The sequence below is a fragment of the Hypoxylon trugodes genome (assembly GCF_022578975.1).
Source record: "Hypoxylon trugodes strain CBS 135444 unplaced genomic scaffold F4822scaffold_6, whole genome shotgun sequence".
NCBI lineage: Eukaryota > Fungi > Ascomycota > Sordariomycetes > Xylariales > Hypoxylaceae > Hypoxylon > Hypoxylon trugodes.
In genome coordinates this window covers 1,914,358-1,938,900 of record NW_026250021.1, presented here as the reverse complement: position 1 = coordinate 1,938,900, position 24,543 = coordinate 1,914,358, and the positions used below count along the sequence as shown (strand labels likewise).

At 46.2% G+C, this 24,543-nt stretch overlaps 10 protein-coding genes across 10 annotated transcripts; 5 read left to right on the top strand and 5 right to left on the bottom strand.

Moving 5' to 3' along the window:
* Positions 1 to 44: 44 nt before the first annotated feature.
* F4822DRAFT_407474 (UROD/MetE-like protein) lies at positions 45 to 1,455 on the bottom strand. Its single transcript, XM_051458488.1, has one exon. The coding sequence runs from the start codon at positions 1,375 to 1,377 to the stop codon at positions 175 to 177; it is 1,203 nt and encodes a 400-aa protein (XP_051313517.1). The 5' UTR covers positions 1,378 to 1,455; the 3' UTR covers positions 45 to 174.
* On the bottom strand, positions 1,438 to 4,137 carry F4822DRAFT_444337 (uncharacterized protein; the record flags this gene model as incomplete). Its single annotated transcript, XM_051463217.1, has 7 exons — positions 1,438 to 1,924; positions 1,978 to 2,222; positions 2,300 to 2,649; positions 2,717 to 2,970; positions 3,019 to 3,169; positions 3,317 to 3,673; positions 3,728 to 4,137. 7 exons carry the CDS (start codon positions 4,135 to 4,137, stop codon positions 1,685 to 1,687), a joined length of 2,007 nt encoding a protein of 668 aa, XP_051313516.1. The 3' UTR covers positions 1,438 to 1,684.
* Positions 4,138 to 4,315: 178 nt separating this feature from the next.
* On the bottom strand, positions 4,316 to 6,314 carry F4822DRAFT_291364 (cytochrome cd1-nitrite reductase-like protein). The gene is made up of 2 exons (XM_051455029.1): positions 5,748 to 6,314; positions 4,316 to 5,685 (listed from the first exon to the last, which is right to left on the bottom strand). Exon 2 carries the CDS (start codon positions 5,677 to 5,679, stop codon positions 4,495 to 4,497), a length of 1,185 nt encoding a protein of 394 aa, XP_051313515.1. The 5' UTR covers positions 5,680 to 5,685; positions 5,748 to 6,314; the 3' UTR covers positions 4,316 to 4,494.
* Positions 6,315 to 7,936: 1,622 nt separating this feature from the next.
* On the top strand, positions 7,937 to 9,514 carry F4822DRAFT_291359 (uncharacterized protein). Its single transcript, XM_051455028.1, has 6 exons — positions 7,937 to 8,318; positions 8,370 to 8,499; positions 8,556 to 8,855; positions 8,904 to 8,955; positions 9,011 to 9,076; positions 9,138 to 9,514. Exons 1-6 carry the CDS (start codon positions 8,155 to 8,157, stop codon positions 9,206 to 9,208), a joined length of 783 nt encoding a protein of 260 aa, XP_051313514.1. The 5' UTR covers positions 7,937 to 8,154; the 3' UTR covers positions 9,209 to 9,514.
* Positions 9,515 to 10,050: 536 nt separating this feature from the next.
* Positions 10,051 to 11,597, top strand: F4822DRAFT_291326 (uncharacterized protein). Its single transcript, XM_051455027.1, has 5 exons — positions 10,051 to 10,322; positions 10,375 to 10,466; positions 10,519 to 10,898; positions 10,965 to 11,029; positions 11,086 to 11,597. The coding sequence occupies exons 1-5, from the start codon at positions 10,130 to 10,132 to the stop codon at positions 11,430 to 11,432; spliced, it is 1,077 nt and encodes a 358-aa protein (XP_051313513.1). The 5' UTR covers positions 10,051 to 10,129; the 3' UTR covers positions 11,433 to 11,597.
* Positions 11,598 to 12,196: 599 nt separating this feature from the next.
* F4822DRAFT_291315 (uncharacterized protein) lies at positions 12,197 to 13,170 on the bottom strand. The gene is made up of 4 exons (XM_051455026.1): positions 12,942 to 13,170; positions 12,749 to 12,882; positions 12,512 to 12,674; positions 12,197 to 12,436 (listed from the first exon to the last, which is right to left on the bottom strand). Exons 1-4 carry the CDS (start codon positions 13,021 to 13,023, stop codon positions 12,363 to 12,365), a joined length of 453 nt encoding a protein of 150 aa, XP_051313512.1. The 5' UTR covers positions 13,024 to 13,170; the 3' UTR covers positions 12,197 to 12,362.
* A 527-nt stretch (positions 13,171 to 13,697) lies between these two features.
* F4822DRAFT_407460 (FAD-binding domain-containing protein) lies at positions 13,698 to 15,962 on the top strand. Its single transcript, XM_051458487.1, has 3 exons — positions 13,698 to 14,266; positions 14,327 to 14,753; positions 14,813 to 15,962. Exons 1-3 carry the CDS (start codon positions 14,099 to 14,101, stop codon positions 15,826 to 15,828), a joined length of 1,611 nt encoding a protein of 536 aa, XP_051313511.1. The 5' UTR covers positions 13,698 to 14,098; the 3' UTR covers positions 15,829 to 15,962.
* Positions 15,963 to 15,972: 10 nt separating this feature from the next.
* F4822DRAFT_291240 (uncharacterized protein) lies at positions 15,973 to 18,020 on the top strand. The gene is made up of 3 exons (XM_051455024.1): positions 15,973 to 16,722; positions 16,826 to 16,976; positions 17,053 to 18,020. The coding sequence occupies exons 1-3, from the start codon at positions 16,684 to 16,686 to the stop codon at positions 17,988 to 17,990; spliced, it is 1,128 nt and encodes a 375-aa protein (XP_051313510.1). The 5' UTR covers positions 15,973 to 16,683; the 3' UTR covers positions 17,991 to 18,020.
* A 1,638-nt stretch (positions 18,021 to 19,658) lies between these two features.
* Positions 19,659 to 21,109, top strand: F4822DRAFT_291238 (uncharacterized protein). The gene has a single exon (XM_051455023.1). The coding sequence runs from the start codon at positions 19,751 to 19,753 to the stop codon at positions 20,963 to 20,965; it is 1,215 nt and encodes a 404-aa protein (XP_051313509.1). The 5' UTR covers positions 19,659 to 19,750; the 3' UTR covers positions 20,966 to 21,109.
* Positions 21,110 to 21,271: 162 nt separating this feature from the next.
* F4822DRAFT_407454 (major facilitator superfamily domain-containing protein) lies at positions 21,272 to 24,375 on the bottom strand. The gene is made up of 9 exons (XM_051458486.1): positions 24,137 to 24,375; positions 23,715 to 24,088; positions 23,613 to 23,642; positions 23,451 to 23,554; positions 23,125 to 23,386; positions 22,265 to 22,889; positions 22,032 to 22,187; positions 21,701 to 21,969; positions 21,272 to 21,627 (listed from the first exon to the last, which is right to left on the bottom strand). Exons 2-9 carry the CDS (start codon positions 23,913 to 23,915, stop codon positions 21,586 to 21,588), a joined length of 1,689 nt encoding a protein of 562 aa, XP_051313508.1. The 5' UTR covers positions 23,916 to 24,088; positions 24,137 to 24,375; the 3' UTR covers positions 21,272 to 21,585.
* Positions 24,376 to 24,543: the final 168 nt, after the last annotated feature.

Genomic DNA, 24,543 nt, shown 5'->3' with positions numbered 1-24,543 from the left:
AGTAAGACTATAAATTGATACTTCACAAATATGCGGTATCGAAGCAATGCATTGAGTTATTTATTCTTTAACAACTATTTGTGACTTGAAGATTATGTGATGCTATTGTTCATTGAGAATAATTTGTGACAAAGAAACGGTATAAGTCTTTTAGAAGTAAATAATTAACTGTCATCATTTCCAAACATCGCGGGCAATGTCGCGAACAAGTTGTAGTTTCTCCCACATCCTTTCCATCGTCATCCCCTTGCCGCCAGCCAAGCTACTGCTACTAAAGCCACACTGAGGGCTTAAGGCAAGATACCCAATAGCTTCTTTGGGGGCAATGCCTTGTGCATTAGCGATTACTGCAGCGGCAGCGTGGATTCTTTCCTTTATCGTGTTTGGATCCTCTAGTTCTGGCGTCTTGGTCGAGATAAGACCTAGCACCACGTTTTTCCCCTTAGGAAGAAATCTCAAGGGGCCAAAGCCACCCGCGCGCTCTAGATCGTCGAACTCGAGGTAGTAGGTTTGATAGTCCGTTTCGTTGAATAGCTTGTATGCGATCTTCTCGTATGAGCCCGAGACCCAATATGTGGACCCTGACATGTTGCCTCGGCATAAATGCATACCCGCGTGCAAGTCTGTCGGTTTATTCGCTAACAACTGATTATGTGTCCGGGTATAGAGGTCTAGAAGCTCATCTACGTCTGTGCCGTCCTTCTCGCAGCCTTCGACGAATTGAGGGGAACAAAAGTACGTTAGGTGTGGATCGTCCACCTGAATGTTGCGGAGACCCGCATCGTAGAGCGTTTTGAGCTCAGCTGCATAGCATTTGGCAAGATCATCGAAATACTCCTTATCTGAGGTGTAACCTGACTGTTGAGTCCATGCAGTTCCTGGTTTGAGTTGGATGTGTTGATAGTTAGGTGCGGGGATAGTGAACTTCGCCTCACGCCACATATCTTGGGACAAGTTATCGCGAAGTGCAATCCATTCCGAAAGATACGGAGACTCCTTGTACTCAATCTTCCCGGTACAGACAACTGCTGCCCGAGTTGTCGCGCCCATTTTCGCTAGGCCTGTGGTTGTAGGGAAGTCGGTCCGGAAGGCATCCGGGATGGGAAGATCTGGCTTGGCTTCAAATCCAGAAAGTTTCTCAAAGAAGCCGCCATAGTAGATGTGGCGGGCATATTCGCCGTCTGTAATGGGTCTAATTCCTTTATGCAGCTGTGCTTGTACTACCTCGCGAACTGCCTGAGTCTCCGCATCTTTTACTGACTGTGGAATGTTCAGCGAATACATCTTTGAAGGCGATGAGAGCTCCGAGCGAGCGTCTAGAAGGGACTGGGGTCGTAACAACGACCCTATGTGATCCGCTCTAAAGGTTGGTGCCATTTTTATTAATATTTAATCACGAACCTCCGAGTTATTTTGGTATATCTTCGTAGTAATAGTATGAATAGCTGGCGAAGTTGGACAGTTTCGAGGTACCCCTCTTTTCCTTTACTCTGTCTATACCAAGTCGAGTATTGGCCACTGATAGCTCAACTAATTCTCCGCACCATTTGTACCTAACAGGGAATTGGTGATTGTCGTATTAAAGGAATCGACCTAACCAAGCAAGTACTCTACAGGTAATGTCCATTATCTGTGTTGTCTGATGACAACCTAATCTTCCATAGACCGACGTCGAAAATTCCGTTCAGCTCTTTTGTTCCTTCGGATTTGGCGAAGCTTCGTCCACGAACTTAGAAAAGCCCTGCTCAAATTTGGGAATATTGAAGTCTTGCATATGATGTACTTGATGGTAGTCCGGTACATCTCGAGAGTTATGATTCACCAACACCTGAAGACGTGCTATAGCAGCGGATACGTTCGGCTGTATCCGAAGGCATTCCGTGTAGCAAGCGATCGCTTCTTCGTATTCCCCAACGTTATCAGACTATTGTAAATTGTGAGCATCTCCTGGACTAGTTGACATAAATAACATCTTACCAAAATCGCGAAATTAAACTGAGGTAACCAATGGTCTGGGTCTAGACGGATAGCTTGGATAATCGCTTCCCGCGAGTCATGATACTGTCGAACCTTGTAATACAAGACGGCAGCAGTCATCCAGTATGCTAGAATATTCTCATCTTGGCAAATTGCTTGTTGTATAGCGGCGTGGGCTTTTGGATAATCGTCAAGATATAGGTATGCTCTCGCTAATAGATGCCACACCACCGGGCGAAAGGCCTCTGCAACGATCAGTTATTACGGTATTTCCTTGAATATGTCCATTCTTAAGAAGCATAATCATATTGTGGACCCTCACCTAATTGTACGATAGTTTCCAGGCATGGTATTGAGTTTCTTGCATCCTGCTTGGATGAGTTATGTTCTGCAGCCTGAAGGTATTGTAGCCCTGCACAAAAGTTGGCAGCCAAATCATATTCGTTGTTGCGCAATATATCTAGCGCCTCTTCAATAGTACCCTTCATTTTTGGAAATCGATAATAGTGTATTCGACGAAACGGGCGGCTTTTGACGACCCGCATTGGCGGTAGTATTGGTAGTGGTAGTGGCCCAAATACTTTAGGTGGACCGCGAAGTTCTTGGGTCTGGGGGTCACGGGTAGGAAGTATGGTCGACCAACCGAAAGTCGCAAGTAGGCCGCAACCTGAACTGGAATTAAGTTGTTAGAATACAATAGTAAGCGCTAGAATGGCACCAAATATATCCAGGGACCTACCAGAGTCTGTCGCCGTACCCAACAATGGGACTAGGCCGCTGGCATCCAGGGCATTGCTGGCGCGCGGTCTTGGCTCCAAACATCAACATGGCCTGTTCGATATGTATGCCACTCTTGGCTCGACACTCCCAGCTCCATGGATCAAGCCTTAACCTTTCCTTGGGTAATAGGATGGCATATCGATTGGTTTTTACGTACTCTACACCTTCTCTATTATTTGCGAAAACTACATTTCGAAGCACGCTTTCGAATGACTAGCAATATCAGCATCTTTAATCAGCTAGATTTTCCATCGTCCATACCTCCCAAGTACTACATGCTTGGAATGGTAAGCCCCAAGTCACACCTAGCGCATCGTCGAAGCGGATTATGTCGACAGTAAGATGTAGTGGGATCGCTTCAATTGCGCGTATAATGCGCTTCATTTGGTTCGTAATGTCGAGTAAGGACCGCCTATCAATCAATTAGCGTATAAGACGCTGCTTCTTTGCTGAACCCCAAACTTGCGTATTGTGACTAATTGCCCCAAGTATTTCCTTTATGCATGTTAAGAACCTAGGTCTATTAGTATAGGTTACTACAATGGAGAGGGGATGATACGAGAGACGTAGCTCCCTGACAAGCTCTAGGAGATTAAGTAGCCCTCCGGATATCTCTGTTACAATGCTTGCTTGCTTCTTCGCCTCCGTTGAAATTTTTGAAACATTCGATGACAAGTCTTCGAGGCGAGAAGTGACTGTAGCCATGCCTTGTGATTGAATACTAGCTTGCTGGGACTGTTGCTGGGTCTGTGATATTATTTTAGAAGGAAGGTCGTCAATTTCGTGTGGGGTTGAGGAAACGGCTCCTAGGATCAACGAAGTCTGCCCAATGAGAGCATTAGAGTAGTCGTTAATTTGTTTTGATACAGAGTTATCATGCTTTCGCATCTCTGTGAATATATGTCTCCCTGTACTCCTATCGACGCATCAGTCACCCATCTCGCAAAAATGAGGCCTGAATATCGTATACAATTGTTGGATACCCAAGAGGATAAGCATAGTATTCATCTGGGATATAAGTATACTCCTCGCCTCTTCAACGTCCTTATGTATTATCGACCAATGCAGCCTTGTCCCTATGGCGCTGACACTTCTGGTTGTACGGAAATGCCCAAGAACACCTTCTTTGACTTGCATTTTATTGGCGAGGTCCTGTAACGGTCGTAAGCAATTCATTACTATGGCTCGAATTTTCTCAAGGTTTGATGGATCAACCACATCTTCGGGGTTGAGGCGAAGGACGCATCGGAGAGTGCTGCACCAGAAGTCTATCTCGACACTGAATTCTTGGAACTGCGCCGGTGCATGCCTATAATTACGTATTTCAGTGCCAATGCGCTCAAGCAGACCAAGCACAGCAATCGCGTCGCCGACAGACATGGCGGAAGTAGATGGAATATGAAAGTTGACGGTGGATCGATGGAAAACTAGGTACGCAAGTGGGAAACGTGAGACAATTGTTATATGCGAAGCCTTACAATTATGTTCACCCTCGTGCCAATTAGGTATATGCCGATTGGCCTTAAGAATGTCCGCACGCAACCTTATATATACCTGAATAGGTCCTTAGGTAGATACCGGTCCAGCTATAAGACTAAGACCGACGTCGTATCGCAAGGCATTTTTTTGAATACGTTAGAACCAAGCCTCATAGCACCAAAGGAAGTGCCAACCACTCTGATGAATACAACGTGATTTATGATAAATATCAAAATTCGGAGATTTCTCCGCTGTGAATCATAGTAGACGAGTGATGTCTACCGCCTGGATCGCCTTACTCCTATACTCTGAAACTAGCAGCGTCTTTCCATCTGGGCTGACTGCGAACTCACGCGGGAATAAGCCGGTCAATATCCGTGGGAACCCTTGGTTTCCCCACAGTGCTGCTTCGGTACCAACGACTGTTAGACCTGTAGTAGCATTCGCATAATTGAACCTATTTGAATCTGCAGTTATAATATGACGGCCTCTATTGACAATGGCAATGCCAACGGGCGAAGTACCTACTTGCACACTCGCCCGAAGAGCGCCTTCAGGATGCGCCGAGTCTAGCTTTTCGGTGTCGAATGCGAGAAGCTTGTTGCTTAATCGAGCCGTTACCCAGACTTGCTTACCATCGGGGGAGACAGCGAGCCGGACTGGACTGCAGCCTGCATCAACAGTATGAAGAAGAGCTTTCGAGGGATCGGTCTTAAGTATCGCGACATCAAGGACACTAAGTGTTCCTCGTGTCTCATTTACGGACGTTGCTTGGCTGGTAACTTCGCTCGTTACGTAGAGTTTGCTCTCGTCGTGAGAGAATGCTGTGCCTACAACTGCGTATCCGAGCCTGGTATACCCCTTGCTGGTACCGGCAATGGACCCATTTAAGCCGTGATGAATTTGGAAGACCTCAATAGTCCCGCGAAAAAGAGTCGCGTTGGTACCGTATTCCTGTGTGACCAATGCATACTTGTCGTCTTTGGATAATGTCACTTGAATCGCGCCGTCTCCGGTCGTGCCACGTAGGAGGCCGACAATCGGATTTGTATCACCAGCGACAGCCTTCTCAACGTCGAGTATGACCGCCCCGGGACCGACGGATGCGTACACGTAACGCTTGTCGTGAGATAGAGTCAGACCGCTAACGACTCCTTGAGATTGGTTAAGAAGTGCAGGAAGCGGAAATTCTCTAGCTAGAGTTGGCTTAAACGTCGTCGTGTTTAACATGATCACCTGGTGGCCCATGCCGGCAAAAGCGATATCGTTCCTCGCGTATACGAGTCCGAAGGGAGAGCCGGGTAGGCTCATGTTAGCCGTAGGTACGTTGATTGTGGTTTGCGTGGGGGCTGCATTTTGACATTGTGGGCTCGCAAGGATAGCAGCAGCAGTGATAGCCGTGTTGGCAATGGCTGCTACCCAATACGCAATTGAGCGTGCCATATTATTCTGTTTGATGACCATTAGCGTGCCGCCAATAGTTCATGTCGACTTCAGGCTCGCTTACTTACCTAGGTAGGTGGGTACCTAATACCTAGCAGCGACGAATTGCTTGAGTAAGTATTGACATGTGAGTTGAGTTGCGAGATAGATGCCAAGAGATGCTTTTATATCACGAAAATATGAAGACCTCATCCCCTAAAGGAACTAGCATGATCTTAGGAGTGCGTAAGATAGTTCCTATTTTGGGAGTCCCTCAGCCCCAGCCGATCAATACCGGCTTCATTGCCTTGTTAAATCTTCTTACATCATTGGGGACCCAAACCAAGTTAATAATCCGACGCAGTGAGGCTCGAAGATTGGTTTCCAAATTCCTTCGTGATATCCCCCTATATTTACGAGTTTGCCTCGCAACAATCGTCCGGGAACAGGATTATTTACGGAGATTCGTGCGCTTCGGGCTTAGTAAGAAGCCGATTGATCTAGAGTCCTGCCATTTCGTTGACGGTAAGTCGAGATGATCTCTAATTTTAGATAATTGAAGGTGGACGGTGAATACAACGGGCGTTTTGAGGTTAAACTCGTCGTGAAGGCAAAATCTGGATATGCGGCAGTGACAGCAACTTAGACGTGCAATAGACCAGCTTATTCTATACTGATCAAACCCACGTTGGACCTGCAGCGAATAAACATAAAATAATCATAGCACGATGCGTCGCCGCTTTGGCGGTTTCCTTACGTTCCATGGCGACCATGATTCATCGAAGCACACTTGAAAATCGCAAATTTGCTAGAACAATCGACTTTGCGAAGCTTAGGTTATTAATCTGGGGGTGATGTTCGTGGGAAAGAGTAGGTACTTGAAAAGGTGACAGTGCGAGAATGCGGTATGCTTTTCAAGTGCACTATCCGTGTGTGTCGCGTACCTAAGATAAGTGGGTTAGTCAACCCAGCCCCTCGGATTTTAAGATGTTACTTTAGAAATCCCCTACCTAAGTAGGTACCTAGTATTCACTGGCTTGTGTGCTCTTCGAATTCTCTTCGCCACCCTGCAGGTACACAGCCCAGTGTCAACCCCCACCCCTGGCTCCTGGGGAGATAGATATCACATATCGCTCGGGCAGCCCAGGGAATCAGACAAGCTGACAAGTCCCCCGCGGATAGGTACCTACCTCAAGCATACTGGCAGTCCCACCACGCCACATCATGTCTCGCCCCACAACATAGTTGAAAACATCGCAGAACCTCTACATTCGTTGATCGGCATCATATCTACATCTCGTTGTGTGAGACGGTTTTTCGGGGGGCGTTGACGAGGTTGTATACTTAAGTACCTAAGTACCTAGCTATGAATCTCAAAAATGCGCCTTATCTTTCCGACCATCTTGAACCCAAGAAATGTGTTCAGGACTAAAAAGGACCCCGCGTTACTTTCTATACAAATCGTCTCATACGTTATGCTACCCTGACAGACCGTTGACTGTCATATTCCCATGGAGAACCGAATACCTTGGTACTACGGGTGGAAATGCCCAGAGGAACACTAACAACAGAGTCCCATGTTCTGGAGGAAATGGGTGCCGAATCGATGACCCCCGGTGAAAAAAAAAGAAAAAGAAAAAGAACGCGATGCAGACTACAGTGCCATGTATGAACGATCACCATGACACGATGCGGTCATTCTTCATTAACAGCTGGGGGCTAGACTAGCCGCTCCTTGGCATACTCTGAGACGCAGTTGATCCTAGCCCGAATTGTTGACGCCTTCAATATGAGGCTTCCTGACGGGAGCAAATATTAGACCAATGTATGAGGGAATCACATTCTCTAAGAGGAGTCTGGCTTGCGAATCTATCCGGTGCCACCCCCTACCAAGTCCGAAGAGGAGGGCGAGGCACACAACGAAAGAGAGCCCGAGCCATGCCACATTGTTAGAGTTGAGCCAACCCCTCACGATATCCAAGCACCGCGTGTGATCCTCAATTGGATTGGTTAGGCCGATATCTATGATTGAGTTGATCGGCAATATCATACGCATCATTTGGATCGCGTTTCCCGGGGTTTCATATCATCGACTTTCGTACCGCGATCGTCAAGTAGCCCAGCCGGACAAAATAATCACCCATATTGGGTGATAGTTTGTGATTATCGTGAGATGGTCCGGGACTGACTGTTTACATCATGGATCAACAATATAAGCCGAGGAATCGGCTAGGGCATAGTGGCGTGTGGCTACCTGATCTAACCAACATAGCTACCCCGAGACATACGACGCAAGCCACCTTAGGTTCATCACCATCGAAAAGGAAAATTACCATCATCTGATTGTATCCGAAGATGGAGTACGAACAGACTGGGCCGGCCAAGTGAATGGATATAACCCTAAATGTATCGTCAAGAGCTGGAAAATATGTTCCTGGTCAATGAAAAGTTATTCTATTTTGGAATCTGAGTTACTCTAGTATAGTGTGGATCAGGATGGTTCTCATTCCGTGGGTTAATTTATCTTTGCTCTCTTCTGCGTGGGTATATGCATATATTCTACCAAATGATGGACCGGTACAGAAGGCAATTGTATCAATTACACATGAGAGCTCCGCGGAGCCCTCCTGCCTCAGATTGAATCCCGAAGTCGAGAACGGGTAAGTATATCGAACTCCACAAGTCGATAGGCAAACCTAACGAGATGACAGGACACTCATTGATCAGCTGTGGAGAAACAATTGCGATCTCGTGGAGCAATTTCTGGGGAATGCTTTCTCCGTTGCTCAGGCAGAACAAACTTCTACCGGAACCTTTACGTCCTTCCACTACTATTCTGTGGTTCGTTCAAAGTATACGTGTCCCCGAGTTGGCATGTTACTGACACTTTGATGTAGCAAGATTACTACTACTTGCTCGAGACGGTACTGCACAAGCCGTATCTCACCGAGACCAACCCGCCTATGTCAGAGCCGAGCCTGCGCTCAAGCATACCTGCGGTCATCGATTCTACGAACAAGTCTTTTCAGGATGCCGAAAACTTTCGCCGAAGCCTTATTAATGATCTCGAGATATCAGAAGATATTATCAAAAACGGAACTTTTCATGCTGCTGGCTTGGGTTATGTTAAGTGGCTCCAGGAAAATATTAATCTGGGTTGGTTTGCATACCAAGTTTCGAGAATCCCTTGTATTTACGTAAGTGGACTTGTATTGAATGTTCACAGTCCCAGCTAACTCACCTAGGGTTGGGCCGAGCTCGCAAAGAGTCTTAATAACCGCCAAGACGTAGATCATTGTATGGCTCTTAAGCGCTCACGTCTTATTAATCGAATATTAACTTACACGTATAGCATCAATATTCTACCAAGAATGGATAGTCAATAACCTAGACTGGAATTATGGTGCCAGTCACTCGCGTATTTTCCTCCCCGCCCCTCTTTTTCTAAATAGGGACCGATTACTAACATATAGCAATAGAAAAGCTCCAGAAAGCCGTAGATCGTTACAATAACAGTGAGACATTCGAGGTTTACAATAGGTTATTTTGACAAGCCTTATTATTCGAAATTGCTTTTTTCGAAAGTGCCATTGGGAAGACGTCGATAGATAATCTTCTTTGACGATCCATGGTTACCCTCGACGATCGAGTGGTGGGATCGACGGTACGGGCCGTGGCCCGCTTACCTTATTAGGTTAATATGAGCTGCCTTGTTTGCATGGTGGATATTGAACACGTCTTGAACCCTCAATCTCTCGACTGAAGACGTCCTTCTCATATGTGAGTTAGCTAATATTTGATAGAGTTACACGTAAGCGTATATGAAATCACAGTTAGGGTTATATTGCAACTTGATCTATTCTTTATAAACTTCGTCGAATCCCGTAAACCAATAGGAATGTGGAGATACCTACGTAACTCCGTATGTAACCACGGACCCGAGTAGTCTCGACTAGTATATGTAGTACGAGGGTAGGTAGGCAGATTCGAAAAAGGTCAATACGGAAACCCAAGTAACCTCGTGGCTCCGGAGAAACTATCCAGCCACAATAATTGCCCTAATCCCGTTCAAGAAATGACCTTCGAACCCATAAATGATAGCGTGACGTGGTTGGTAGGACATGGCACTATGGCTAGGAATTTCGTACTACCGTCATTTTCCCGTCTTACTGCTCGACGGAATAATCGACAGCGCTAGAAGGCGGAGAGAATCCATCGTTCCAACTCAGCGAAACAGAACAACTTATACTCGTATAGTCGTACACGCTCAGCCACCTTTCAGTCATCACTACCGGACTTCGGATCGACGATAATGCCTAGTGGCTTAGGAGAGAAATATCTAGTCTTGTCTTCCGATCAAGTAGTGTTGATTAGAGATGGAACGCTTTAAATTTCACAATCTTTACAGAGGTCGAGATGAAGTCTCATTCGTCGTACGCATCCGTTAATACCACACGAAATAAAGGCCTCCATGATGCAGCCATCCACCGCAAGTGCAAGGAGAAATTTTCTCGCATGTGTTGTTTTAATACCTTTAACCGCCATCGCAGTCATTGGCCGATTTGCCGTAAGGAGAAGTCTTCGCCAAGCGCCACTTGGAGCAGACTGGATGTGTTTGGCGTCCTGGTCCTTCTTCTGTGCATTTTGCACGATTATCATCGACTGTAAGATACACTATTCCCTTGTCTAATATTTACGTATTGACCCGAAAAGAAGATATTCTAAATAAGTCCAAAAATGGATCATTTGATTTTAACATAGCCTTGCCGCAGCCAGAACTAAGAGACGAATCAACAACCCTTTTGAAGGTATCAGGAATTTCCCATGTCAGTTGCGGGCTAGCTGTTAACCGATCTCTAGGCAACCTTCGAGGCGCATCTATTCTTTGGGTTCACAATAACTTCTGTCAAATTGAGTATCCTATGGCTTTATTACACATTGTTCAGAGTCAACAAAAACGTCAAAATCTGTATTCAGACGACTGCGGTCGTCTGCGTTTTATGGCTTATTATCGTTACATTCCTCGTCATATTCCAATGTTGGCCAGTTGAGGCATACTGGGTCGCGAACATCGAAGGGTCACAGTGTCATTCGATACCGCGCATACTTCTAGGCTACGAAATAACTAATTTATTTCTTGATGTATTGATATTGTGTATTCCAGTAGGTATTACGTGGCGACTGGAACTCCCAATACAGAGAAGACTGGCTATTGCGGGTACTTTTCTATTAGGAGGATTGTACGTGCCCTAATCCGCGTCCGGGGACGCGCTCATGAGACGAAAAATACTGATTCATATCTATAGTGTTTGTGTTGCAAGCATTGAACGTATAAAGGCGACTTGGAACCCCCCAAACATAAATGAAGATTGTAAGTGTACATGGCACTATTTCCGTGGGTAAGCATAAATATTAACATATTTACAGTTGACTTTCCGTCTATAATGCTATGGTCGACGCTGCAATTGGGCGCCGCAATCCTTTGTAGCTGTTTGCCGACGTTTAAGCCTCTCCTCCCGGCCCTGAATAAGCCCATAGTCCACTTTCGCACATGGTATGGATCTAAATGGAGTCCAAGGCCGCTGAGAAAGACAGAATCAACAGCCCAACGTATAGTACCCGATAGACGCGACTCGATTTCCGGTTGGGATACTATTGGAGACCGTCGGTCCCAAACCTGGGTCTATTCGAGTTACAGTGACGAGTGCGGCCACCAACTCCAAGATATATCTTGCGATGCTGCCTATGTGAATAGAGAGGTGGAAGTGGTTTAGAACTCAAATTGCTATACCCGAGTAGCTTGTCTTAAAGGCCCTTCTCACGGCGTTTCGCGTCGAATCCCGGTGTTAGTTATCCCCGAGTTGATACGTCACGTCTAGATACCCACACAGATAGCCAGCGATATTTCGGGGGGTTTTGCGACAAGGAATCTAGACATTGGTTTGGTGCGATACTTGGAGTCGCATACGGAGCTTCCCTTGCCTTCTGGAGTCATGGTGTGGTCTCCATGGGTGCACGTCACGGCTACGGTCGTCAAGCGTTACGCCAAGCACGCCGATAAAATTCGATATTCTTGATAGCGAAGTGCTTCAATGGGGAGTTGATGTATATCGGCCTCAAGGAAAATTTGGCCGCGGAACGGAAGTGTATATTTCCCCGTTTCAATACCCCTTTTCATGCACGCCGGGTTATTGGGAGTTTCGTGTCAGCAGGTGGACGGCTTCTACAAGAAAATAACATGGATAGATGGAAATTGGGGGAAATTTCATTGGCATCTTTGGCGACTCATGGCGTTGCCTTGGCGCACCATCGATATGCGAATGAAGATGACTTTGGGGTTGCTATAGCCGATCTCCTCGCGAGCTTTGATTGAACTGGAATGAGATATAAACACCGAAGAACGATACCATGGGATAAATAAAGCCTGGAGTTGGGGGTTTGCGTTCTTGTATTCATTGGGTAGTGAATTGGACGTGGTCAACATCCATCCTACTCTCATCAGGATAGCGTGTGCCTATTCGGGGAACGAAGAAGTGATCGAATACATTCTATTGAACCTAGCGCGGACGCGCACGTCAGATATTCGTCAGATATTCCAATGTTTTCTTTCAACTATACATGTATTCTCCAATTAACGAGCTTGTCCCTGATACTAAGCCTGGAATTCTTCGGGATGCGGTTTGCGACTCTGGGGAGGCTCCATTTTATTTTTTCGTTGCTGCTTTACCCAAATCGGCTAGGGCGTCACGACGCTTGAACTTGGCATCCTGAATGACACCTATCGCCACGGAGTCAGTACATTTACTACATATAACGGTGGTTAATTAGATACGAGATGGGTAATGATACGTACCGGCATCAGCATCGCTAGAGAAGTTGCTGGTCCACTCGACGAATGTGCTACCCTCAAGCTCACCCGAAGTGACAGCATAGCAGCGGATGGTGGAGAGGACCGAGGAGTAGCTTAACTCGGGCTTAGCAGTGATGACGCTATATGTGATGTAGTGGTTGATAGTCTAGTGATATGGTTAGGGCTGCTGTCTCAAAATACTAGTTCTCACGAAATGATAAGGTAATAAGATGAACTTACGCTGTGCTCCTCCTGTTTTACTTCCACCTCGGCACCGTCCTTGAAGACCCACTTCACGACATCGGTCTCGTCACTAGTACCTTTGACATATTGGCTAGACTTTAGAGCAGACCAGAATTTGCTGAAGTCCTGGACTAGAGGATATTAGGGAAAATGCTAAGTTTATTCACGCGGAGTAGACGTTTTGACGTACGCTTAATATGATGCCAAACGTGGCTAAGGGGTGCCTTGATGACGGCGGACTCAACAACGGAAGTAGAGGTTGGGATCGACATTGTGGGTATTGGTTGTAATTTTGACTTATTCGCGTTTTTCAAAGAGATTATTTGGGAATAGATGGTCAATTGTAATTTGGTAGATGTAAGTAAGTAAGTGAAAAAGATGAAGGAGGAAAGAAGAATATGAAAATCATTGGGAAGTAGAGCTCATTTTCAAGAATTGAAGCTTCGTTTGTACCTGCAGCAAACGAAGTCATAACGTCACCGTATGAGGGGCATCCCCAGCTTAGAAGCTTAGAAAGTGCAAGCTATAGTGGGGCAAGGGACTTGTTATGGTCACATCTTGTGCAACTAAGCAACTTGACTATAGCAACTTTCAATTGTAAGTGGAAATGTTTTAGATTTCCTAGTAAGCTTAAACAAACTCAAGGTAATTGTATGCGAGAGTCTTGTGTATTTTTGTTTTCTCAAGAGATACAAGCACCTATTAAAGCTTTCTAGATGAGAGGTACTTAGGTACTTTGCGATAGTACCCCGCTCTACTTTAAATCCTAACACTTACCTACCTAGGTACGTACACGATCTGTACATAGTCCTTGTAGTATGTTAAAGAATAGGTATTTAATAAAGCAATTACATATAAATATCATTATAGGAATTTGAATCCTGGATTCATTTTAACTTTTAACTTATGAGCATCTTCAACTCTTGTTTCATAGATTTTAGTTGATGTTTTTTCGAACATTTCGGGGTATTTCCTAAAGGGGTAATCATCTAGCACGTCTGCGGGGAATAGGGGACCCGGAAGGAACAAGGTATCGTGCATAAGTTCGTTGGTGACCGACATTCCAGCTCGTGGCCTAGCTATCTAAGGGAAGGTTCTGCCCAACATAATGGAACCCCTACCTAAAAATATAGCGATGCAAGGGATTGATAGCTGTTATCTCGTTACCATGTTGCTCTATACGAACACGAATAGCCCTTGCTGGAAGAAGCTAAATGCTGACTACCTTAGTCTTCTTTTAAGGGCACATAGTAGGTATATAACCATTTACCGCCTCGCGATACGCTTTCTATCGCCGTGTTTCAAAAAATATTTCTTCGCCGGGCTTGTCTTAAACGATTTGTTGAAATGTTGTTGAAATCGTTATGTCTTGCTTCAGCGCTGGCGTTATCGGTTCTAGGGGAGAAGGATTCTGACCCGATCCACTTGTTGAGGAAAAAGGGGATCGCATCCAATCAGTTGAACGAAATCTCCTCCGGTTTAAAAGGCGGCGATGCATGTCTATGCTCTCTTGCTGTAGGTTTTTGCCCAGACCTGTTTTCACCTTCCGAATATCCCATTTTCTTACTGTTTTAGTGCGATACGCTTCTCAGCATATTCAGTAGCGATAGCGTGAACGTGGCTGGCCAAGAATCCTACGACGCCTCTCAGGCCAGGTATTGGTCGCAGCAACAGGCGCGTGATACCAAGCCAAAATGCTTCATTCAACCACTCGACGCCGAGGATGTGTCTGTTGTAGTTCTGGTTTCTCGTGCCACGGAATGCCCATTTTCTGTCAAAGGTGGCGGCCATACCCATTTTAAGGGTGGTTCTAACAGCCACGGCGGCATCACCATCGATTTCATTCAAAGAAAGCATGTCATCCCAAGCGCGGATCGAAAATCTGTGGCATTTGGACCGGGAAACACTTGGGTCGATGTGTATACAGTGCTGGACAATCTCAATCTAACTATGGTTGGTGGCCGTACAGCTACAGTAGGCGTCAGTGGCTTAATATTGGGAGGTAAGTGCAGTACTCATCTCCACCATTTCTTTATCGTAGAACTCCGCTTAAAATATTAGGGGGTATCTCGTTTTTTAGTGGACAATACGGGTGGACTTGTGATAATATGATTAACTATGAAATTGTTCTTGCATCGGGTGAAATCGTACGAGTCGATTCGAAATCGCATCCCGATTTATTCTGGGCTCTTCGCGGTGGCGGTGGGAACTTCGGTATTGTTACGGAGTTTGTTGCCAAAGCCATCGAGCAGGGGCCTATGTGGGGAGGATTTGTTTTCTGGGAGATGCATAGCACCAAGGACGCTGTTATTAATGGGCTTGTTAACTACGCCGACAAGGGAGCTGAAAAGGACCCGAAGGCTGCGCTAATCCTGTCCTTCGCATACGCCCAGCAACACCAATTATGGCTCTCGTGTGTTATGCCACATCATTCGGATCCTCAACCGTCCGGCTCCCATCCAGAAATCTTCGCCGATTTTTTCGGCATTGAGAATTCCTTAGGAGATAGTACCAGAACCACATCCCATTCAAATCTCACTATCGAAGTAAACGGAAATAATCCAATCGGCCTACGCCAGAATTACCAGGTCTATACAACTTATGTGGACAAGCAATTGGCCTTGGATATACTAACCATTTACCACGAGGAAATTGAACAGATAAAAAACATCACAGGTTTACTTCCGGCTTTAGTTTATCAGATCATAACCATCCCCCAGCTTAGAGCCATGGCCCGCGCCGGCGGCAACGCGCTCGGCATTTCTGGCGGAAAGAAACCCCTCATGTTGATCAATTTCACAGTCATGTGGGCGCTGGACTCGGACGACGAAGCAGTGCTCACGACATCTACCAGAATCCTTTCCAGAATCCAGACCCTAACGCGACAACGTGGATTGGAACATCCGTTCCTTTACATGAATTATGCCAGTCAATTCCAGGACCCCCTGTCAAGTTACGGGACCGAAAATAAGGCAAGGTTGATAGAAATCTCGAAAAAATATGATCCAGAAGGAATCTTCCAGAAGTTAAGTCCTGGCCACTTCAAATTTAACGGACCACCAGCTGCGAAATGGTAGTTGCTCGAGTTTGAAGAAAACATCGTACTAGAATATGGCTCTGTAAAGAGTTTATATAATAAAAATGGTATATTTTTATACTATTACATATCTCTTTAAAGGAATTCGGATAAACGATTCGAATTATAAAAGGCACCTCGGTGAGTTTAATCGCAGTTTGATCGTAGGCTAATCGTCCAGTTCATACGGGGTGCATACACCCAGGTCGGTACCTAAGTACTTTAAAGGCTGGTCGAGATTGTGACTTATATACGTAATGAATGAATCGTGCGGTAACACAGCATTAGACCATTAAACTAGAGGATAAGGTTAAGATTTGTCATCAATCATTTCAGCGCGTTCATTTGCAAAAGGTACGCAATCCACCTACAATTTCTCTCTACCACCTTGAACCCTTTTGGTTACATCTCCACATCTACATCCTTATGTCGCAATCCCTTCACAAACTTGGTATATGACTTACAACCTTACAACCTATCTCAATGCTAATATCCGTGTAAGCTGATGGCTTATCCTGCAAAGGCTTGTGTAACTTGATTCTTTAGCACTCTCATCCCGTGTTAGGTCTTCCCGTCTTACATGTAACCAGCGCCGACCTTATCGGAACACCTCTTATGGAATTTTGACCTCTCGTGGCTCTTGTTGGCTCGCAGTACCTGTCCTACCCCACTTTTACTTCCTAGCCTCCTTTCGACGGCAAAAGTTTCTCCTTGGAACCCTCATGGAACCCTGAAGCCTGTTTTATTCATATAAATTAGAATCCTTATATACTGGCCACTAGAAGCCAGCTCTGAAGTTTGTATAACCTATAAAAAGATACAAATTAAAAAAAGAACAAATACCTGCGTTGCAAGTATGACAAGTATGGGGTCTTCGCGTCACATAGCGTGCAAGGTGGGCCGGCTCCCCCCCTTCTGTCCCCCCCCCTTTTCCCCTTTCCCCCCCCACAAGTACAATAGGTGGACGGTGAATGGTATAGGCTAATACGAGGTGAAAGCTTTGTCGTGAGCGAAAAGTCCGCTGTCCGGGCGAACAACCAACCTGCGAAAAATGCCGCCGCATGGGTGAGCAGTGTATATATCTGCCAATGCAGAGAGGAAGCAAGGCTAGCTTGAACCAAACAGTAGAGGCAATGCAAAAGCGATTAGGTGAGTTACTCACGGTATATGCTGTGCCTGTATAACCATAGTCATCTAACAATTACGTGCTGGGGCACGTGGAAAGATGAAGCAGAAACTTTCATCCAGAAAATGGGTGGGCAGTCGAATAATAATACCATAGCTGGATCACCCTACAGTTTTGACTGGTTTGCCAACACCGGCTTTTCAACCATGTCCCCCCCGAGCATCCCGACACCCTCTATGGTATCCTCGGGAGGCGCTAACTCCCCTTCGAGTCAGCCCAACCACCAAGACATGATATACCAACAGTCTAGCCTAAATTTACCTGATCAACCGCTAAGCAACGAGTTGCTTGAATCGCTGCAAGCTACAGTCAGCCACAAGCCCTCAGGCGGGAGGAATGACCCCGCTCAGTTTCGTATGAGTGAGAGACCGAATTTTGACAGATCAAGTATCGAATTTTATCCCCAAATGGGGATTTCTTCCCAGAGAGAGAGCCATGACCAAAGACAGGGGCAAGATGTCACGCGCCATGCCCGTAATGGCTCGACGTCTAGCAACACTCCAGTTTCTCCGTCGATGTCCACCCGGAATGACGCCGGGCCGGGAACAGGTTGCTTAAATGAAGATACAGGGGCAGCCATACTCGATCCCTTCTCAACGTTTTGCTCGTCAGTAGTCCGCCGCCAATGTGAGATGTCAGGAGTTGCCTCCGCTGTGGCAGATTACATAGCCTGGATTCGCAGCGTCCCGCCTAGTGGCGCTCCGCTTCGTGCTAATTCGATATACCAAGAAATGCTGCAGAACATAGAGATCCGCGTCAGGGAGCTTATCGAGATATCCCAAGCGGGACCCCACGAATCTTTCCGGGAGACATTGGCGGCGCTCGAACGTGCTGCGCCGTCGGGTGGTGCTGTGGCTGCCCGACTAGCCAGTTTAGAAGGGGATCTCCAGAAGAAATCGCAGGGCCATTCGGACTTCTTCCAAAACGGTTACGACGCATGCAGACGCCTCTCAGAGCAGAGGCGGGACGCCCCCTAAGTGTTATAGCGGTTGACGGCAGAGTGCCCGACGCTATTGGTGTTCAACCCAGGCTCAATCTACTGCCTTCTAGTGGGCAGGCCCCTTACAATTTCCTGCACGGACCGAACTAGAGAATTTGTGGCGGAAGACGGATAAAGGTCGAGATATAGGCGGGACGATGCAATGATTTTCATGATAGCGTTAGAATGGTTCTTCCATATACATCTCCGAGGTGTTAGCATGCATAGGGGTCCGTCGAGTGTGTTGTATGAGTTATTCTGGAGGATATGGGGTTATGATTTCACGATTTAGCTAGCATACCTCGACACCATCTACTTGGAATAGCATCGAGAAAGAGCTGAGGAAGGGGGCGAATCTCTAGCTGTACGCCACCGATCATGAACAGATGTGAAGGAAACAAATGAGAGACGACCGATCAAAAGTCCAAGATTAAAGTTGCCTACTCTACAAGTGGAGCCGGAATCATGATATATACAGCATCAATTGGGGTTGCAACGCATATACGTGTACGAAAGTGAAAATTATTTGGTGAAACCCAACAATGCCGACAGTTTTCTTATTCATCTGTCCTACCTCACAAGCGAGTGCTACCAACCACTATCGTGGCATCGAATTACGGATCAGTCGGGTCTGCAATAAGTCGTCATAGTTTAATTGTTCGATTGTTCGAGTATCTTTGTACGCTCAGTTATTTCCCATATTTGGTTTCTCGAAACACATCACGACATCTCCATGAAGAATATCTGGAACAATGCACCCCAATACCTTGTGTGGATCCCCCATTTCCTTACAAGTCATATAGTAGCATTGATATCTGAAGTACCTATGCATTCTTGACAAAATCAACAATACAACATCTCGAGTTAGTTGTATAAGGATAAAGAGCAGTCTGCAAATTTTGAGCTGCGCCATTTTCTAAATGTCGAGTTAAACGAAGCATTTCGTTCTAAGTTGGCAAATACCGCTAAAAACAGTGTACGCTACACAGTGGGGGCGTTTAAGCGCCAGCATTCAAACAGCCACTTTGGCAGAAATTTATTCTTGGCTACAACGTCAATTACGCGTCTATACCACCACTCTCCCTTTGCCAACCAAGAAGGTGTTGGAAATGAAGGTTCAATGTTGGACATTCTCGATCTCAATGGGTCTTACCGAAATACGACGTCTCCACATAAAAAGCACGCAATAGGGGGCTTATGCTCCAACTGACTGCAAACGACGGACTCGGTGGGCTCGGACCGAGCCCGTCTCATGCTCAGGCATTCCACACAAACGCAATTAATAATAAGCCCCGGAGGCTTTATTGGTGTCGATCGATACCTGCGGTCATTTTATTTTTTCTTATTTTTAATTTCACTCGGTTCTTATCGTCCGAGCTAGAGTGAAACATGACTCGCTCGCTGCAACGCCCGGCTTCAATGCATGCAACAAGACTTTTACGTCCAGCCAGACAGCCAGATTAGGTTGCCAGGCCTTCGTGGTAGCATGAATGACATTTGAACTCCTTCCTCGGTCGGACCGGAGCCTCAACATCGGTGGCCCCTCCTGTACCCCGAGGATAGATGCATGCATTTGAGCATACGGTTGACATGTAGCTGACAGAGTTGTCGGTTGAAGTCATCACAGGTAATTCTCTTTTAAAACACTTGCCTAGATTCCTAGATCGTGATGGCCTCTTCACTCACTATTAGGTGAACTTTTACTTCACTACGTGTAATCATCATATCGAATTCACACCCAGTTGTTACATAGATACCATGTCGAACGTCAGCCACCCTTCCTCCGTCGGCGGCTCAGCCCTGAAGGCTGTTTTTTTGGGACTTGGATTTTTGGGTCTCTTGGCGACGTGGGGTCGCACAATAGCGGATGGAAGTTTCGGACTGCTTGAGGAGGCCATGTCTGGCGAATACACACTTCCCGGGTCCGATAGCATCCTCCGCGATCGCTTCTCCGGAATCGGTCCTCTGGATTACGTTGCGCGCACTCTTGTCGTTTTCTTCTGGGAGGCCGTAGATGGTTCCCACCCCAAGACGTCGGCGGCGGGTACCTACATGGCTGGCCAAATGGCGACAGTCATCAATGCCCAGTTTCTCGATGGCCTACGCCGGGGTAACGGTGCATCGACGCTGAAGCCTTCGGTGTGGTGGTTCATTTTTGCGGTGGTTGCTATTGGATTCAGCGGTTCTCTCTGGGGCGTCTTTTGCCTGGCGACGTCACCTCTGCTCTCGACTTCTATTGGACTGCAAGCTCTACAAGAAAGCTCCCTCATCCAATCCCCCCGCGCAGCCACACTTTTGCCATTCGCAACGTATATCGGGTTTATAGGCAGCATGATCCTCATGTCTCTCCCTGCACCCTCTATGGTATCCTATGATTTTCGGCAGTGGGCTATCGTCATTTGGAATCTGTTTCCCTTGACAATGTCCGCCATAGTGCATGGAGGCGATTACTTGCTAAATGCGATATTCCCGGCTTCCCGCCGCGAACCTGATAGAGAGGCGCACTTGCGCGTGGTCAAGTTGCTGGGCATCAGCTCGATTGTTCTCGGTTTCGCTATGCATGTCGCTGTTCTGACCGTTTCACTTTCGGCGGTCCTCTTCCCCGCTATTTTCGCTCCTGGGTATGCTGAACTATTACACCCGCTGTCCGTGGCAGTGCCGCCGTTTGCAATAGTGAAAGGGCAGACACCTGGTGATGGGATCTGGAGCTTTGTAGTCTGGGATCAGGTTTTCGGATTCTCGTTCGTGATGTTGGTATTCTTGGCACAGCTCCAAAATGCCATGCGCTTCTCAGATCAATTTGGATCTTTTAGCTGGATTAAGATGAGTATTATTTGCCTCATATCGTCCTTTTTGATAGGACCAGGTGCTACGATTATGGGCGTGAGTTGGGCGCGGGATCGTGTTTTATATGGTTTGGGTAAGAAAGTAACGAAACCTGGAAACAAGATACAACCGACCTTAGCAAGATAGTGTTACACATTGGTAGCTTAGGAAGTAGACATGTTGGGTTCAGGATTTATAACTTAGGCTCAACGACTCCGTTATAGAATTAGAAAAGTACTTTTGGTGGATACCACGTCGCTCCCATATCTAATTTATCATAACCGCATCGCATTTGTGTAATAGTGATTAAGGGCGTAATGTTTTTGACACTGAGTAAGTCTGTAGGGGTGTGGAGTGTTGGTCCACTTAGAATAACAATTTTTGTGATAACGTAGGATGACAACTCATGCGCGCATGTTTTAGAAAGGAAAAAAATAAATTATTAGATACTTAGGATGGACATCACTGTTGGCATGTGGTATATTGCGCCTCCATGAGAATATCTCTTCGCCTGTGTATGCATCCATTACATTTGCTGGTATATGTAATTATTAAAAGATTGTTAGGCACCAAAAACTAGCGCGACCCGTTTCCGCCGGTTATCCTCCTCCCTAGTTGCCTTGTACACCCGTGTACCTAGCAAAAGGTAATTACCCTAGTATAACATTCTTTATTCGTTGTCTCTCGATGGATTCCCTTATATGCTTGTCGAATTTATAACGTGGTCTATCCGAAGCTAAAGGTTACCGCGGCCCTCGTTATGATCGTTACGCGGCGGCGCTGGGCTTCACGTCGAAAAGCTTCTTCGGCTAAACACAAATAAACTAAATTAGAACCTATTTTACGAAGCGCAACATTTAGAAAAGCCTGAGAATAACTCACGCTCAAGAAGAGAGATGTAATGAATCCAATCGCCGTAGTACCAACTAGGTAGTAAAAGGCCTCGCGGATTGCTCTGGTGATTTGATCTACGACTAACGCTCGATCGCTATCACTCAAACTCTTGTAGTAGGCTCCGCTGATACCGGTGACTAACTGGGTAAGATCGGATCGTGGGGTGTTCGGTAAGACTGAAGCGATATATAGGATGGCTTTGTTCTGGAAGATGGATCCCGGGATTGCTAGGGCAAAGATGATGCCGACAATCTGGGCTATTATTCGTCATTGAGTTAGTGAAATGCTCCTCCTTATTTGATCCTAGACCGCAACATACCAATAGTCATGACAGACACCACATTGCTTATTTCAGATGGTGGAGCAAGTGCCGAAGCCACGCCAATACCAGCACTTTGGAAAGCACCTATTCCGAGACCAATAAGTACTGTATATCCGTAAAGAGCAGAATTCGAGATGTTGGAGTCGATCGTTGCTGTTAATTATGGAACCACGATTAGCATCATACACCTCATGTCCAAGCTCAGAAATATGGGGGGAGACAGTGCATACTCATCAATGCAGCGCCGGCTATTAGCAAAGCGTTTCCGACAACGAACCAAGGCATGTAATAACCAAATTTTGGCATAGCAAAGCCATTGAACAGACAACCAAAAACGATCATGCAGATTAGGGGTAAAATACGAACACCAGCCATCAGGGGGTCGTCTCCTTTGGTAAACTGGAAAATTAGGGGCGTGTAGTAGATAGACATCATCATGCTTCCCGCCACCAGGAAGGCCTGGAGAGGGATGATTATTAAATCCTTAGTGCGCATGCAATGCACGGGTAGAAGCCTCAACTCGGAGGGGACGAAAGGGTGGTATATGGTGACAAGGATGAAAGCAATCAGCAGAACGACTGTCATAACCCAGAGAGCAATTTCAGATCCACTGTTCCACTCGTAAAGGGTGCCACCAAAACTACCAGCCATACAGAAACAGGCACATAACGCTGTGAATACTACTATTCCAACCCAATCCTGCATTCGTATCTTCTTGCTGAAAGGAGTGTCGCGCATGACATTGATATTCGGGAGGCTGAAGAGGAAAGCAGGCGAGAATATAGCGGCGATCGGAAGGTTGATGTAGAAGCCCCAGCGCCAAGTAGCGTGGCTAATAGCGAACGCGCCCCCCACTACCAAGTCTTCAGTTAGTTCTATATTCGATAATTCAGATACTTAACAGGTAAGGAAATATAACGAAAATTACAGGGAGAAAGGAATCTCCAAATATAAAGCGAAAAACGAACCCCTAAATAGAAAAAAGGTAAATTAGTCTCTCTCAATTCTTTTAGATGCTGGAAACTCATGAAACGTAGAGAAAAAGAATAAAAAATAGAAAATAATAAATAGAAAGGGAAAAGGGTACGAACTCTGGCCCAGCAATATTCCCGAGGCCCCAGACAGACATTAATATACTTAGGTAGAGCGGGCGTTCTCTCGGAGTAGTTAGAACGCTGATGTATGTTAATCCGCCTACGTAGACACCGCAGCCGCCAATTCCAGCGATAACTCGTCCGATAATGATAGCAGTCATGGTGGGAGCGGCGCCACAGATAGCGCTACCAGCCTCGAAGAGGATGAGACTGACGACGAATAGGATCTTCATGTTAAACATGCCGTAAGCCTTTCCACTGTAAGGTTAACAGTCAGTGTACTAGCTCGGGGCCGGGAAAAAGCGCAGGATCCGGTACGTACACGGGCAAGATGACGACTTGGCCAAGTACGAAGCTGACTCCGATCCATGCTAGCTCTTGCTGGTCTCCGAATGCTTCGACGATAGAAGGCTGTATGGTGGCGACCTGGGTGATGTTAAGGTTTAGATTGGGACAAGGAGCTGGCATGCGTGGTTGGGCTCACAATAGTATTATCCAGCGCAAAGAGTAGAACCTGGTATGACCAAACTTGTAAGCTTCAAGACTTCTCCCACAGCGAGTATATCGGACTATATTGGGTACTGACAGTTGACATTAGAGACGAGAATACAATAAACCACTTGAGGCCTCTTATGGTTCTCTTGGGCTCGGAGTCAAAGTCCGAGCCGGCGTTCTCATCACCATCTGACTTCTCGATGTCGCGGACGGGCTCGGAGGACTTTTCTTTCTCTGCCACATCATCGCTTTGGCTATGACGGTCATAAGCGGGTTTAGTCGTCTCATCCATTTTCAAATAGGTGAATCTTGATCTTGGGGTGTTGTTGAAATTCCTGGGTGAGATACGTGAAAGTAGACCCTTGAAGTTTTTATATTTCTTATTACGGCTCGGTATTGTGTAGGTACCTAAGTACCTGGGTCTGATACCGACTTACTACAGATCCGTAATCCATATTGACCGTTCTGAATTTGTAAGCGTTCACTCCGTACTTTGTGCCATCATGTATGTACCTAACTCTTCGGGGACCTGACGAGAATCCCCATACAAATGCAAATATGTCTGCATTATAAATCAAAATGGAGCATGAATCAAGTTTACCGCACTGTAGAATATGTAGATGTATCAATAATTTAATTGCTTTTAATCGACTTTAGTAAGTTTCGTTCTTTCATGACTGTATGAGTCCAGGTTGAGATTTTGTTATGGAAGGCTATGGTATCCGTACCGCGTAGGCAAGCTGCTAAATATGTGGGACCACTGCAGCTAGCTTAGCTGCATCTATACAGTGCCGGGGTATGTGGGGGTCCACTTCCAATAAATGATCGGGCTCGATCTTGAAAACAGCATGCGATTGGCCAGCCAGATTAAAACGGAAAGAAGATTAGTCCAATCATCTTACGAGTTCGGTCCGAGCTGA